Source organism: Prionailurus bengalensis, chromosome B4 (genome assembly GCF_016509475.1).
Source record: "Prionailurus bengalensis isolate Pbe53 chromosome B4, Fcat_Pben_1.1_paternal_pri, whole genome shotgun sequence".
NCBI lineage: Eukaryota > Metazoa > Chordata > Mammalia > Carnivora > Felidae > Prionailurus > Prionailurus bengalensis.
Window position 1 is genome coordinate 73,200,985 of NC_057358.1, and position 16,866 is coordinate 73,217,850.

Sequence of the window (16,866 nt, forward strand, 5' to 3'; positions counted from 1 at the left end):
TGGGCCTCATAACTCCTTCCAGACTATCCTACTCAGACAGAATACAACTAGAGGTCCAGAAGGTAGGTGAACAGGTCTTCTGAGTTGCAGGGTTAGTAAACCCATAGTTTATTCCCTAGGGGAGGTAGAGAATAACTCTTACCTCAACAATTATATATAAAACAGAGCAGACTAGAACGGTAATGGCAGACATTCATGGATAGTGGAAGAAGTCAGAACTATCAAAACCACTAGTGGATTAGACCTTTTGATTTAGAACAAAACCTGCTCGTGCACTCAATGGCCTTTTGGGTGTTCATACTTTTAACAACTGCTTGAGTTTGAAAAGTAATAATGACTTATACCCTTTACCTTTGGAGTTTTGATCAATTAAGACATAGAGACAAGAGGCTCATATGCATAAAAATATCAGCTTTATTGTTAATGAAGCTAAATTGGAATGCACAGCTTGGACTCCTGTGCCCCAAATTTCCACCTTGAGATCCGCATGTGCTCTGCAGAATTGGCTATCAACCAGGCAGCTCAGGGAGAGTCAAGAAGGGCCTCATACCCAGTTATATGAGGTTGTTTTTGCAGTAACCCTGTCCAAAAAAGGAATTTGGGTATCAGACTCTGGCCATGTTGCTGGTCTGATAAAACTTTCCTAAGATCATGGAGAGGAGGAGTCAGTGATGGATAAAGCAAAGGCCAGGCTGCAGAAGCTTTTCTCTTAATAGTTCCTGGAGAAATGGAAGTACTAATAGAAGTTTCTGTTTTATGGGGCGCCTGGGTGGCGCAGTCGGTTAGGCGTCCGACTTCAGCCAGGTCACCATCTCGCGGTCCGTGAGTTCGAGCCCTGCGTCGGGCTCTGGGCTGATGGCTCAGAGCCTGGAGCCTGTTTCCAATTCTGTGTCTCCCTCTCTCTCTGCCCCTCCCCCGTTCATGCTCTGTCTCTCTCTGTCCCAAAAATAAATAAAACGTTGAAAAAAAATTTTTTTTAAAAAAGAAGTTTCTGTTTTATGATGGCTACAATATGAGTAGAGGAAGATTAAAGTCTTGATTACAACATAGCACAGAAATTAATATTCATAAAGAAGAACCTGAGTTTAAAAAAATTATGTTCAACCTACTCTGATTACAAGGAATGGAGAAATATGTAATGTTTCAAATCAGATAGGTTTCTATCAGAAGTACTTTAAGTTTGGGGAGGTAAATATAAGCTCTCATGAACATACAGTGTTCTAGAACACTGACAAATGTGTGCAAATCTGTCTCCAACAACCAAATGCCCCCATTTTAGTATTGCATCCCAAAAGAATGAAGGCAAGTTCAAAAATACTTTTAGTTCACATTTTTAATGTTTAAAAACTATGTTAACAGAACAATTATAGAACAGAACTTCTTATATTTCTTTATTTACACCACATCCTGGGGGGAAAATAAACTATTTGATTAACCATGAATAGCAAAATTTTGTGACTTGTGACATTCACTTCTATCACCCATCTGAAAGTCATTTACACGTTTTTACATTAATAAAACTGTGGTGTGCTACATATATTGGACTTATATGAAGTCTAAAATACAACTGGACTCTGGAGAGTGGATTAAGTACCAATGATCAAGATTCAAATGTTTTGGGTAGAAATGGCTTCAGACAGTCTATGTTGGCGTCAACACTGAAAATGAAAGGCAGACATGCGAGATTTTCAAAAACTTGATAAAATGGTCCGTCCTCCCCCCCTCCCCCCGCCCCTTCAAATTCGTGTTCATAGTTAATGTGCAGGTTTTTCCCCCTTTCAAAGATCCCAAAGTTTGGGAAATGCAGCAGTTCAATTTTGGAAAAAATTCTCCCCAACTTCTGTTTTTATAAACACTGTATAGTGGTATCAGTGTTAACAGTGAAAGAGCAGTATGAAGAAACAATTTGTCATTTTGAGTATACCTATATGACAATAACTTGGGTTTAAATATTCCTTATTTGTAGCTCAGAGGATTATCTCTTAAATAATTGAGCTTAATACCAGTATAAGAAATCAATACAGCTATTTCTCAGACATTTTGCTTTCTAAAACAATTAAGATTTTTAGATTCCAAGTTTACACTGAGAGAACAATGTTACCTGGGAGAGAATGTAAATTTGTCTAGTTCCCAAACAAAACCACTAATATCTAGGACAACATTTATTCTTGATATGTAGACTAGATTCTTGATATGCAGACTTCTATTTCAGTGTGGACCAACGACTGAAAAAATATACAGCCTCCTGTTTATTTACAACATATTTACATACAAACGAAGTACTTCCTACAATAAACCTCAGCTGCATAGATTCTTCCTTTTAAAAACACAAATTCAAACTTGTAGATAGCCAGGCCCAGTTCAAAGCCCTTCCTCTGAGAAAACCCTAAAGAAGGAGAGTGTCTGAGCCTTGTGAATTTTACAATTTCCAAGAACTTTCCCTTTTAGATTTAGTGATATTTTTCAGTTGTTAGCCACCCCATTCCCAATTTGTACCTGAAAGCCCTATGTCATCATAAATAATCCACTGTGTGTATTTTAGAGGAAGTGTGTTCTTCGCTAAAGGATTCTCAGATCTGCCATCCCTAAGGAAAACCATGTATTAGCATTGCTAAATGATATAGTCTGTACCTTCTTTGTTTTGAGAGCAGCTACAAGTTTACACAACCAGAATGGAGGAATTCTATTCTTAAAGCTTCGCCCTTTCTAAGCCTCAAGCCATTTACATTGATAAACTGAGGGAAACTAATGGCTTTTGCTCTAAGGCATAAAATCAAATCTGATCTTATCATCAACTTCCTCCCCACTCCAATAAATGTGCCCTTCAGCATTCCGATCTATTGAAATGGAGCTGGGCTCTACATCCTTTTCTGAGCAGCTTGGAGATGCTTATGATGAAGTGCAGAACTTTCTAGAGAATTCAATTTAAAAGAGGGACAGAATGGGTCATTACACAACGCACACCAACACTGTGGAGAGCTTACTCATGACACTAATTCAGTATCCAAAATGCATGTACAGAGTGTGTTTTCTTTTCATTCTCCACACACACACACACACACACACACACACCTCACCTCCTTCGCAGCTTCAAAAAATGTAATCTTAGTGTGCCTCAGCCCAGATACCCCCGAGCGCAGGCAGCCTTCCTTTATGATTGTACACCTGCACCAGCGTTTCCTAGGTAACATACTCTGAGGTAGGACTAATGGGGAGAACAAGTGAAAGACAAAGTGACCTGGAGTGGTTCTCAAACTTGATGTGCATCAAGATTGCCCAAAGAGCTCATTCAAACCCAGACTGCTGAAGGCTTCCACCTTGACAACTTCTGATTTCATTAGTTCTGGGGTGGGGCCCAAGAACCTGCATTCTGACAAGGCCTCAGGTGATGCTGTCGCTGCTGATCTGGGGGCCATACTTTGAGAACCACTGGCTTAGAGGCCTAAGTCCAACTCCAGAAAGAAGTCCGTTGCAGGGCAACTGTCTCACGTGTCCCCTGAGACACTGAGGAATCTTACCACAGCTCCTTGTCCACCCCCAGCCCCATGACCATCACCCATGTGCACCTTTCTCAACACGGTCTGGAAGTATAAAGAAGGAAGGTCAGCAGAGAGCTTTTTTACACCGATCTGATTACTAGGCAGTTAAACAATGGTTTGTTAGCACTAAACCCATTAAAAGTGCTGTGTGCTTCAACGACTGGCATATAGGAGAAGCTAGGCAGCAACATCCTGTTCTGTAATGGGCAGGGAAGGAGACAAACGATAGGAGCAACAGGTCCTACGAACAGAAGAGTCAGGCCAAGCCTGAGAACTCCAGGCAAAAGAAAGGATAGCAGGGGAGGCACGTCCCTGGTGGTTTCCAGCCCACAAGAGGTCCCCTCATCCTCCTTCATCCTCCTTCTACCACCAGGCTCTCTGGTGGCCCTGGATTTATTCTCCCCCTCCGACACCCTGCTTCAGGCCACTGTGGTCACCACTAACTGGTGGTGGCTCTACCCCCACCACCCAGCAGCTGGTGTGTGGCTGGCGTGGGCAGTCCAGACTTCATTCACAGGAATGACATATTCTTGGCAACTCTGAACAAATACTCCTTAGAAACAATATTATTTTTGGTGGTTAGGCTTTTTAGCAATCATGTTACATTATCCTATTCTGCTAAACCATGGGTCTGATCATCTTTCCTAGCTGCTCTGGGAGCCTAAACACCATGTATAACATAGTTCCCGGAGGAAAATACATTCTGGCTTGCAAACAACCAACTAACAGGGCTTTGTAACATGATCTGCTTATAAATTGGGGACAGCCCGTGTTTCACAAGACTAGATTTCTTTCCTGTACACAGTTTACTACTCCACTCCCAGTAAGTAACGTTAAGTAAATTAGGGATTTACAGTATATTGTGTTATAAGAACTAGAGAACAGTTCTAAATCCAAAGTATGAAACTGGCACTGTTCACTAGTGTTAAGGTTCTATCTACCAAAGGAAAACGTGCTGCTCCCAATGGCTAAGGTATAATATTCTTTAGTCTACTAATTTAGCAGAAAAAACTTCTATAGCACTTGACTGTTGTTTAAATTCTACCTAACATCTGTGATACATGTATTTTTGGCTACCAGTTCACTATTCTGAACAAGAATTATTGCAGTACATTGACAGCTAATCCCACACAAATGATGTAATTAATCAGCGGTATATAACAAATGAACAGTGGGGTCTATTATATTCAGTCGATAATGAACTTAGATCACACACAAAGAAAATTTTAAAAACCCATGGTATCACAGACATCAACAACGTGCCTCCTCTAAATAAATATTTTAAATAATAATAAAAATTCCTTGTGCTGACACATAAAATCCAGAGATCCAAAAATACCACTACACATCCCAAGAGTTCATGATAATTTTCTAAACTGACTTTGTGAGTGTAAAAGAAATTGTTATAAATTAATGAGGAAAATACAAAGTAGCCTAATATTGCTTTGTAAACTAAACTATGTATTTTTTTATGGAGGGTCAGTCCACTACCTGGCTATTTCACTACTCGGTGCTCTAGACAAGCCTCCAAGGGCCAAAGGACTTGCTTTGCTTTTCATCCAATATGGAAGATACTGCTGAAAGGGACAGAGGTGGCTGTGGATTTTACTAGGTTAGGTATTCATGTATAGGTAGGCATTCATATCTAATTACCTGGACTCTGTCTGACCTAATGTGGATGTAATTCAGGAGCATTACATTAAAAGCTATAATGATCCTACCAGGAAATGCAGGAAACAACCTTTCCTTCTCCCAAAGAGGATCACAACAAGGTACTTTGATGATGCCTTTTCTATGGGACATTAGTCTGTAAAGGGGGAGCGGACAGTTCCTTGTTACTCCCAGTGAATGGTGAGCAGAGGCCTTTGGGGATTTGAGTGAAGGAGGAACAGAACTCAGAGCTAAGTGCTTGGAAATCCTGCTAAGAGTCTGCAGTTAGATTCTGATCTCTGGATAAGAAATCCGTGCTCGGTGAACTTAGGTGTTTGAGAAATTCAACCAGAATATAAATGAAATACAAATCCTGTTTCAAGAGACCAGCTCACAGAACACAAACATTTCTTACTGTGTGATATAGACTGTCCAATCACAGGTGATTGTCCAGCTTAGGGAACATGTGGTTCTAGGTTTCCTTACTTTCCCCCAACTTTCCAAGCTGTGTGACTTGTCCCCAACTCTCTTCTTTTTCAGTCTCTGTGGATTTTCCCTCTACCCTGTTTAGGGGACAGTGGGGCTGGGGTAAGAGTGTGAGGCAACTCTGTCCTCTTTGTGGGTCACGTCAGACAGGCAGTAATGGCCCACTCCTTGGTTAGGGACAAGAAGAAGAAACAGCACAGGCACCAGAGTCCCCATCTGAGGGAAGGAAGGTACACTGATTTTGTCACAAGTTCTTCTCAAAGGCTATTTCTGAGGGTGCTATGTTTCTTTTCTTTTTTTCGTTTTTTGTTTTTTTTTTTTCCAAGACTCTGGGTGGATTGTTAATGGAGAAGAAATAGGAATGAGGCTTATATTTAAGGTACAAAAATCTTGTATTTGTAATAACCTAAATTTATAGATATAAAACAAGTCTTTTAAAGACCCCCCTAAAGTACCCAATATAAAACAGGAATTACTTCTCTTAGATCGTCCTTGGCTAGATACACATTATTCCCTGTGCAAAAAGCTGGTGGACATGAGTAAAAGCTGCTGGGTTCATAATTTAAGAAAATGCTTTTTCTCCTTTCAACAATATAGGTGTAGGGTTGAAGGCCATTTGTATCAGAGGAATATTTTCTTAAGCATTTTGGATACTCTTGCTTCTCAATTTATTGCAAAGGTGTCATGGGTCTCCCTCAGTGGAAGGTGACTCAGCTTAGAGTAACTTTGACACAATTTGCCAAGAGGAAAACAAAACTTCACTTGCTAGGTAACCCAAATGTGTGGTTTAATATGTTTACCAAGGTAAGAAGTCATTCTCACCCCCTTCCCAGCTGAGAACACTCATTGGAGAATGTCTCTGCATAAAGCAGGATGTAGTACCAATGAGGCCACTGGACTGCTAGAGCCCCCCGGCTGCCGGGTGATCAGAGCCACCTCAAATATTGGGCAGGTTCTGATCCAGCAATGGCACACACCCTGTCACTCTCTTACAAGTATCCCTGTGTGCTATGTTAACCAAAGTAGGCAAAATACTTATGAAACCATTTTTTTTTTCTGTAAAGCAAAATAACTATATACAATTCAAGATTCTTTTCTAAAAAGGTACAGATGATGTGAGTGGAACATCGGCAGGAAAATTATTACAGAATCTGGATGTGTAATAAATAAACATGATTGATGATCATGTTTTCAAAGTTTTAAGGGACCAGGAAGTCACAAAAAAATAGAGTTAGAAGAGTGAAAAATAACTGTGAAGAGCACGGAGATACACAATTGCATGAAACTTAAAAAAAAAAAAAAATATCCACAATCCTTAAATTGATCTGAAATCTTAGAGGGACTGGAACCATTATAGAAACTGGTTTCTGTTTTGCTACCAAAATGTTATTCCATTTTAAGTATGTTGTGAATTTCTGTTTGCTTCTGTAAACTTGCAAAAGAAGTGATGAAGATTGCTGATGTGGGGTGACATGGCCGAGCAGCGGTCTGGAAATGTCTCCTGTCCTCAGCTGGTCTCAGTGGCCTTCGTCACTATTTGATGAGCAGGCCCAGTCATAGATGACCAATGGGATGCTGACCAGGGAAAACAACACCCCCAGGCCCAAGAAGAGGGCAGCCTGGAGCAACACAAAGGCAAGGGTTATTTTCAGTGAAGCCAACCACATACACCTGGGAAAAAAATAGAAATGCCTTCCCTCTCTTTTTGTGTCCCCTTGTATTTGGGGTTTGTTACAGCCATTGCTGACCTGTGAGAATCATTCCAAGGCTGTATGGATCTGATTCTCCAAGGATGGGGAAACGAGGACTAAGCTATGCAGGGCCATCCTCTCCATTCTAGTTCTTTGACTTCATGGTCACCTCAGAATGAATCCATTCTGTAACGCACTGGGTATCCTTACAGTTTCTTTCACACTCAGACTACAACTAAAAGGGAAAAATGGTCTTTAAAACCATACAGGTCATTTCGTTGCTTTTTACCAACCAACCTAGGTTATCGCTGGCAGGCAAACATTTCTGTTTGAAAAAGTGGGGAGAAAAGATATATAAGAGCAAAGTAGATTTGATCAAGTGAAATAGGAAATGAGTATCCACAACTAAGTTATTTTAAGGGTTGAGGAAGGCCAGAGTGGGGATAGGTTACTAAATCCAGAATCTGAAGAACATGAGGTTAGAAATTGCTCGGCCTTAAAAGTGTCCAATGAGAGCTTTGCAGGGAGAAGGATAAAGCAACAGAAGAGCCAAGGGGCTGGACTGGAGCCTGGAGGACAGAGCTAAGGGAAGGAGAAAAGGTGAATGGTGGAGTTGTACAGACTTCACCGTCAGAGAGCTGGTCTGACTCCCAGTGGGGCCCCACATGGACAGGATCCCTTGTCTAATGCTGTCTGGTAGATCCTATGACCAGCTTTAACATGGGAGCAGGGTTGGGGAGGCCCAGCGAATTCATGGGCAACAGGCCTCTACCATTTTCTGATTTAATCTGAGTATATTTTACTGCTGTGCCAAAGTGACTGCTCCTTCTCTGTCCTTGTGAAACCCCTACTGGGAAGGTTTAGAAGGGTTTGGGACATACGGCTTCAGGGATAATCCTGTTGGGGAGGTAGGTACTGTATCAGCATCAATGCTGCCTCTCCTAAATGTACAAGGATGATCCCTCCTGCCTACATCTCTGCTGACTCTGTAATACGTGCAGTTGGAGCGCTTACACTATTTGGGAGGGCAGCTGAGAAGCCTTCTCCGAGGCCAAACAAAATGGTGCTCCAGAAGGTACTCATGTAGCAGCCACTTCACCCCTGCTTCCCTCACTTTCTCCAAGTGCACCACCTCCAAGATGCCTTTGAACTTCACCAGACCTGGAAACAAGAATCCCAATATAGAAAGGTAGTTTCTGAATCCAGGTCTGTTGTTCCAAAGCATTTTTGTCAAACCATAAAAAGGCTCTTTAAGCTAACTCAGCCACCTTAATTAAGGTGTCCCATGTTCCCTGGGTTGTCGGAAGGAGTTGCAGGACTAGGAATTCTACAGAAAACAGTGGGCTACATGAAATCTTTGAGTCTCTTTCCCTTTCCTGTCTTGATAAAGACAAAGCATTGCCTTACAGAGAAATAGGATGACAGCTGGCCCTAACCCTAGCTCAGAGCAAAAGCTAAGGCACAGTAAGAGTAACACATTTTGAGAGAATAGAGAAGATTCTGATGTGATATTTTAAATCTCCCAAAGGGGAAAACTATAGGACTGGTGTCCCCTTTTCAGGTCACTAACAGTAGGATTAGGTGGTAGAGATGGACTATTAATTTGGTAAATTTAAATGAAAAACTAATCAGAAAACTTAGAGTGGCCGGCATGAGACATACCCAAATTCTTTGAGTCCCTTTATCTCCATCCTGACTTGTGATTTTTAAATAAAGAGATGAAGGAAGAATGAAAATAAGCATATTGGCAGATGTAACTCCTGTAAAATAAGAAAAAAAAAAAAAGTTTGAAGTTGTTACGGTGAAACTGTAGCATTCTAAGCAGCTGTTGTAGAATGAGGAGCATAAAATAAAGCCATACCCATACCTACGACTCCAAAAATATCCTTCATGGAGGGTATGAAGATCACCAACAAGTTGATAATAACCAAGAGTATGAAGGTAACCAAGACATGACGACATAAATTAAACTTTGTTTTCTTAGCCAGTTCAAATAAAGATGAACGAACCTACAGGATCAAAAAACAAAGACTCTGTGAGGGCCTCTGGCCCGGCAACCCTCACATTCTCAGCAGAAACGAACATACTGGTGCATGGGAATCTGTGAAGTGTTTTCTAAGACCTTGTGCAGTATGACAACCAGGGGGTCTTGATTTCAGGCAGGTATTTTTATTTATAAATAGGTAGTTTTCTTTTGTGGGGAATAATTTCTGTGTGTGTGTGTGTGTTTTTTAAGTTTATTTATTTATTTTGAGATAGAGAGAGTAGGGGGAGGGGCAGAGAGAGAGGGAGAGGGTGTGAGCCTCATGAGGGGCTCAAACTCATGAACCATGAAGTCATGACCTTAGCCGAAATCAAGAGTCAGAAGCTTAACTGACTGAGCTACCCAGGGGCCCTGATAAATATATTTTTTTAATGTTTATTCATTTTTGAGAGACAGAGTGCAAGAGGGGGAGGGTCAGAGAGAGAGGAAGACACAGAATCTGACAGGCTCCAGGCTCTGAGCTGTCAGCACAGAGCCTGATGTGGGGCTTGAACCCATGAAGCACGAGATCATGACCTGAGCTGAAGCCAGACACTTAACCGACTGAGCCACCCAGGTGCCCCCCACTTTTAAAAAAAATTTTTTTAATATTTGTTTATTTTTGATAGAGAGAGAGACAGAGCACAAGTGGGGGAGAGGCCGAGAGAGAGAGAGAGAGAGAGAGAGAGAGAGAGACAGGGAGGGAGAGGTAGAATCCAAAGCAGGCTCCAGGCTCTGAGCTGTCAGCACAGAGCCCAGCACAGAGCTCAAACTCATGAACCATGATGAGATCATGCATGACCTGAGCCGAAGTTGGACACTTAACCGACTGAGCCACCCAGGCACCCCTGGGTGTTTTTATCTATGACTAAGTATTCTCTTCTGGTCCTTTTATGTTCTCTCATCATGGACAATCAAGATTCAAACATTCTATCTACATTTCTCTGTAAAGGAGGAACAGATTAATTAGAATTAAGATTCATTCCATCAAAGGCTACCCTATCTCACTGATCCTACTTTCTTTCTGAAGAGCCTCAACCGAGTCTCGGGGTCCTTTCCTGATACAGTTTCAGTGACACAGGATAGTTACCTGCAGCAGGCTTTCTCTGGAACAGCCTCCTTAACACAGAAGGAAAGGCGAGACCTCAACTTTTCTCATATTGCACCGAGGCCTTTTACTCACCGTGAAGAATAACACCGGCACTGTGAGGATGACAGCAACAATTACAGCCAGCCGCACTGTCAGGATGAGAATGTCATCTTTACTCTGGTACTTGTGAAGGAGGTCTGATTGCACATTTTCTAAACCGAGGAAAAGAGAGTATTAGAAAGAAAGCACATGGCCGAATGACAGTTTTTCTGAACATCAAAGAATTTATAAACTAGAGGGCAAGGAAAGCAATGTTCTGGGTGTTGAAATAACTATTAAAACAATTTATAAAGTTGAAAAGAAAAATCCCCGGTGTGAGACATGCTCCACCTGTCCATATGTAACTTCAAAAGGAATTTATAGTAATCACTAGAAAGAAGCTACACAGTGTAGGGATGCTTAATTTATACTAAATTCAACCTAGGTGTGAATTGGGATTAAAAATAACATACAGCTGAAGAACAAAACCCTTCTGGAGCACCTGAGTGGCTCAGTCAGTTTAGCGTCCGACTTTGGCTCAGCTCATGATCTTAGGGTTTGTGGGTTTGCGCCCCGTGTTGGGCTCTCTGCTCTCAGTGCAGGGCCCACGCCGGATCCTCTGTCTCCCTCTCTCTCTGTCCCTGCTTCACTCACACGCACTCCCTCTCTCTCAAAAATTAATATTTTAAAAAATGTTTTAAAATGCTTTAAAAACCCTTCTAATAATCTAGATTTTCCCTCCCTTGTTGCCACTCATCAAACAATGCCAAATTGCTGCAGTCTTGCTGAGGGGACTATGGGCTACATAGAGCGTTTTTCAAACCCTCCTCTTTTCGCACAACTTCCAGTGGCCAAGCAACAGAGGTTCTAATGGAACTTCACCACAATCAGGAAGTAATTCTCTTTCATGTATGGTTTTCTTATTTAAAAAAAGTATTTAGCTTCTGTACCACTTTGAACTTTTTCTTAACTCTGAGCTTCTGAATGTTATTTCAAAGACAACCAAAGCTAGAATGAACCAATCTCAAGAGTCTGGGGGTGGGATTCCAATTCTATGCTGGGCCATAGACTGGCCTCAGTTTTGGAAAAAGGAGCCTAGGTTGTAATAAAAATCTCATTGGTTTTAATTTTCTTGATTTAAAACTCATAACCATCTAAAAATAGCTGAGCCTTTCGCTTTAACCTAAGAGTATGAAAGGGTTTGTATTCTACTTTATGTGGAAAAAGAAATGGATTTGCAAAGAAAACTCAAAGCTTGAACAAGATAACAGTGAGACTGTTCAACTAACATGAAGCTCTCCCTCCCTCCCTTTACCACCCCCTCTCCCAGGCCTGCAACTCTGCAGGAAACTTAGAAACACCATTTTTATGCAAAAATTTAATGTGGCATTTATGGATTCATCAGACAATGCTGTCTGCCACTGCTTGTGAAAATGGTAACAATACAACTATATAATCAGGGTAGCCTTTCTCTCCAGGCTGAATTAATCATCTCTAAACATGTTTAAATTTTGAGGCGTTTGTGTTTATGAAAAAAAAAAAATGCCCCAGAGAAATATTATTTAATAGAGAACAATGTGAAATATATGTATTCAAATTTAAATCAGGTCCCAAATTATAATAATAATGAAACATGTTAAATACAGCTGGAGGATAATTTGAATAGGAGAGGATGAAGACTTAGTAAAAGAAGGTAAACTATTCATACAAGGTCAATAAATTACAAATGAAATACAGTATATCTCTTTTTCAGGTTTCATTCCTTTTAACCTTCTCTGCCATTCCTTCAAATCTTTGCAGGGCTCCAAATTGCAGTGAACAGTCAGGCGTTTTATTTTTAATTAACACAAGTGTCAGGAGGGTAGCGCCCTGCTCTTTCTCACTTGCAAAATCTGTCTCTGTCTCTTTTCTATTAATGGAATCTGACCCAATTCACAATAGCAATTAAGAAAGCCTCCTCTGGTATAGTTTTAAACTTTCCTCGGTAAAAGTGGAATACTTATAAAATGCAATTTCTTTTAAAGACAGTAGTAGGAGAAAAAAAATACAGTATCTTGTTTCAGTAATTATTCTACTGTGCAGTCTGCACAGATATATAAAGGAGTCATCACCATTTGTATAAGGAAAGACCAGCAAAATCAATGGGTAGATTTGTGGCTTTTTTGGGCTATCACGTTAAAAGTTATTTGGATACTAATTTTCGCTGATTTATTTACAAACACCTCTATTTATGTGCTAACAGAAGCCACTTACCATAGAATGTCAAGTAGCCAAAAATGGCAGTCAGGAAGTACATAACAAACATGGCGAAAAAGGAGATGTTGGAAACCATCTGCATCTTTTTCTGTGATCGACTATGAAAAAAGATAAAGGAATTTTAAAAATTAACAACCATGCTACTGAACTTAAGCGCCAATGTTAATACTGAAGAATAATAACAGCCTTCTATCAGGCTAGGACAGATCTGACCAGCTGAAATTACCTCCCTTTCCCGAACCCTCCCCTGCCCCCTGCAATTTCGCCAGCTTAGAATAACTTCTTTTATACCAAATGGGTATTGTGACAGAGAGATTCATGGAACTAACAATCCCTTGAGTGTTCTTCCCCATTCTTTTGAAAGAATATCAGGTTCTCATCTGAAGGGCAGAGAATATTTTTTAGTATTTGTTTTTGATATTATCTCCATACTCAGCATGTACGAGGAAAAGGGCAGAATAAATTCAGATGCTGTTCTCCCAGCCCCAGAGATCAGGGGCAAAGCTGGAACTTGACCTCAGGTGTTCTGTTGCTAAAGCTGCAGTTTAGGTTCCTTTTTTCCCACTGAATAGCCCAGGGATGCACCAGAAAGTCTCCGTTTCCAGAGCGATTAGTACACAAGTGGTCATGGATACGATGATGAAGGGCTCCTAACTCTTAGGTCAAGTTTACCCTGAGAGTTTGGACAAACCTGTAAGTTGCTTTAATGGCCCAAATAATTAATCTACAAGACTTGTGCTCAATAAGAGACCACGACAGTCCTAACTTTTGTTTGTGTCGTAATAGGAAATACGGCAAACAAGAAAAATTGAGAATTACACACATCAGAAAATTACAAATGAAAAGCTGGACTATTAAATTTAAAAGATGTTAAAGACATATGTAAATACCCTAAGTATAGGATCATAAAGTATGATTGATGTACATTATGACTGATGTACACATAGGTAGCTGTAGGTATTTCAAAATTTACCCATATATCAATTAAATATGAAAGAGTCCTGAGTGAATCAATGCTAAATGACATCTATTTTATTTTTGTTTCAAAATGGAAATAGACAGCTATATTGTATACATTTGCTGAGCTTAAGACTATGCCATGATGACTATTTTTGTATGGAAAGTCTGCTGACAGTGGGCTAAAAAGAGAACCCAGGATGGAATTTATAAGCAGGACTTTAATTTTCTCAAGAACAGCAATCAAAAACGTATCTATAGAATCATCTTAAGAGTTTAAAATGAATAATAATATACTTTTGTCCAGTTTGTGGCCTTAACATTAATTTCTTTCTGCCTGATTGAGCAGCCTTTTCCATCTAAACCAAGAGGCAAATCAGACACAGCGCATTTTGCAACCTGATTATTATTATACACTTATAAAATAAGCGTAAGTTACGTAAAGCAACACAAATACTTGAACTCGCCTAAGTAACACAGTATCTGAAAAATCAATTTAACAAAAAAGTCCACACACTTGGCCGCTTTATATATTTATGGTCAAAATATGCTGCAGCTTTCTGATGTTTCTTGCTCTTTTTTTTTTTTTTTTTAAATATACTACTTGCTCAAGAATGTGAGAAAGTAAATGCTGAAGCTGGGTGATGAGTCTGTGGGGTTCATTATACAAGTCTATTTATTTCAATATAGGATTTTCCCATTAATGAGGGAGATTATGGGGAGAAAAATTATTAAGGGGAGAAAAAAAATCTCTTACTCTTTAAGTTCACTGTAAATCGGCAGGACTGATGGGTGACAGACAAAAGCAAACGCAATGGTTGGCAAAGCATACACGGTCTATTGGGAAGAGAGAAATAAACATTAAGAAAAAGCATTCTTACCATAAACATTATTCAGCTCCAGTATTTTTTATTATTATTAATACGTTTAGTTATTTTTGAGAGACAGACAGAGAGTGGGTTGGAGAGGGGCAGAGAGAGAGGGAGACACAGAATCTGAAGCAGGATCCAGGCTCTGAGCTGTCAGCACAGAACCCGACCCGGGGCTCGAACCCATGAATCGTGAAATCATGACCTGAGCCCAAGTCGGATGTCTAACAGACTGAGCCACCCAGATGCCCCTTTCTGAGCTGTCTTTTTGTCTGATAGCTCTTCAGAATCCCCGGATTATTTGGTTATTAGGAGGGCTTTGATCTCTAAAATAGAAGCAGCTTTTCTAAGAGGTCTTATCTAGCTGGAGACATTAGGCACTTGGCACAGAGGGGTTCAAGGTTCACCTCACCTATAGCATATTTCACATACTTCAGGCATAGCATCGTGCTGGCTGGTCACACAGCATGTTTCTTACGTTATTTCACTGAGTCTCTACAACCATACTGATTAGTAGACAGACCACTGCTTTTCTCCTTACTCCCTCCAACAGGTTAGGTGACATGCCCAGGACTTCCGCCTCTATTTCACTGCTCTTTGCTTTATAGGGCATGTCAATCAGACATAAAAGATGGCTCTAAAAAGAAAACTACTTCCACATTCACTACTTTGGCTGTATCATTAGAGTTGAGAGAGAGAGATCTATTTAGTTTTCTTAGATAAGACTTTTTAAAACTCAAACTCAGTGAGACTTCTTATGCAAAAAGAAGGAAGAAAAGTAACAATATATCATGCTCCAATTCTGCCCGAGCACTATACCAGGCACATTCTAAAAAATCCCGTAAGATACAGAACAGAATCCTGTTTTTCACAGGGTTTGGTAACTTGCCTAAGGATTTAGACCCGAGCCTGACTGGTTCTATAGTCCACTGTTCCCCACACTATTAACAGTATCTCAACAGTATGCAAGTTTCTTAAGCGCCAGTTTGTGGTGGTATCTGTACTTCTGCCACCAGCAGATAAGGCGCAGTGGGCTAAAGATGTTATTTATCATTTTTAAAGATCTACAAGCAAGAGAGGAGCTGAGACAATTATCCAGAGAGAGATTTTCGCAGAGAAAGCTTAAAGTTGCCCTATGTGTAAACTGGACAAGATGGAGCATGAAATATAATATTTGTCTATTTCCCAAAGGTCTCTCGATTGTGGGAATTTGGAAGTACTGGTATGCTGTTCTATCGAGAATGAATATTCTCATCAAGGCAATTTAACTACAAATATGAAAAATATAATTCCCTCAATAAAATGCTCTTTATTATATTTAAAAGATAGGGAAACTTACCTTTGAATTGAAGGTAACATATTTTGGTGTACACATGTCAGGATTGGTTAAATTAGCACTTGTTGTTGAATTTAGCTCTGGAACAATGCAGGGAATTTGAAATTTCTTGTAGATAACCTGGTATTAAGAAATATGGGAAAAACAATATAGACTTTATCAAATAAAGCCAAACAATGAAAAATTGCTGTGTGGCCTTGTACTATGGCAAAACCAAGCCAACCATTTTCGTCAGCACTTACCACTATTAGGAAAAAAACCATACAGCTCAAAGAAAAGCCACTGGTATAGCCAAGATACCCTAAAAGAAAAGTTGAAAAAATTTATCGTTATTATTTCACACATCACCTTGTTTCCTCCAATGCATCATTTCAAGCATAGTTCCAATAATATACAAATATGCTTATGTAAATATAAGACTTATTACTTGAGAGTGCTACTTGATTTGGCAATATAATGGTGACTTTAAATAAAAACATCATATTAATGTTCTGATTCCAGTTTTCGCTGATAACACCAGACAACGCAGATTCCCAGATCTAGGGAAAAAGAGACTCCCAAATGTGGCCATTGCTCTCTTTTGCTATACTCTGATGGATTCCTATTGCCAAATCCATTTACTCTTTGACTCTGATCTACTCAATAGTTCTTTACTATGCACCTATTGTGCACGTACTGAATATCAGCTATAATGCTTCTCTTCTCTGATGAGGGGGATGCACAGAGGAGATGAAGTGATTTCTAGGAATAAACTGAGCATCTGTGGATCTTCACACTGGCTGCCTTGGAATCCCCCAACCCCTATAACCTCCACATGGGCAGAGTTAAGTTGTTTCTGGGAGGATGCGCTATTCTTATCCCTGGAGAAGAAGAGGCCTTCCCTCCTTAAACTGCAAAGAGCTATGTGTATATACATAGACAAGCCAAAAC

The 16,866-nt window shown here is 40.1% G+C and overlaps 1 protein-coding gene across 2 annotated transcripts in view; it reads right to left on the bottom strand.

Moving 5' to 3' along the window:
- Nucleotides 1–1,315: 1,315 nt before the first annotated feature.
- SLC38A1 (solute carrier family 38 member 1) overlaps nucleotides 1,316–16,866 on the bottom strand; it is a 70,247-nt gene continuing 54,696 nt past the window's right edge. For both annotated transcript variants that reach the window (XM_043563505.1, XM_043563504.1), the window contains exons 10-17: nucleotides 16,179–16,237; nucleotides 15,940–16,056; nucleotides 14,489–14,568; nucleotides 12,772–12,872; nucleotides 10,573–10,691; nucleotides 9,234–9,375; nucleotides 9,029–9,126; nucleotides 1,316–7,294 (exon numbers count right to left, since the gene is read on the bottom strand). In XM_043563505.1, coding sequence (XP_043419440.1) covers nucleotides 7,193–7,294; nucleotides 9,029–9,126; nucleotides 9,234–9,375; nucleotides 10,573–10,691; nucleotides 12,772–12,872; nucleotides 14,489–14,568; nucleotides 15,940–16,056; nucleotides 16,179–16,237 — 818 coding nt within the window. In that variant the 3' untranslated portion in view covers nucleotides 1,316–7,192. The remainder of the gene's footprint in view (nucleotides 7,295–9,028; nucleotides 9,127–9,233; nucleotides 9,376–10,572; nucleotides 10,692–12,771; nucleotides 12,873–14,488; nucleotides 14,569–15,939; nucleotides 16,057–16,178; nucleotides 16,238–16,866) is intronic.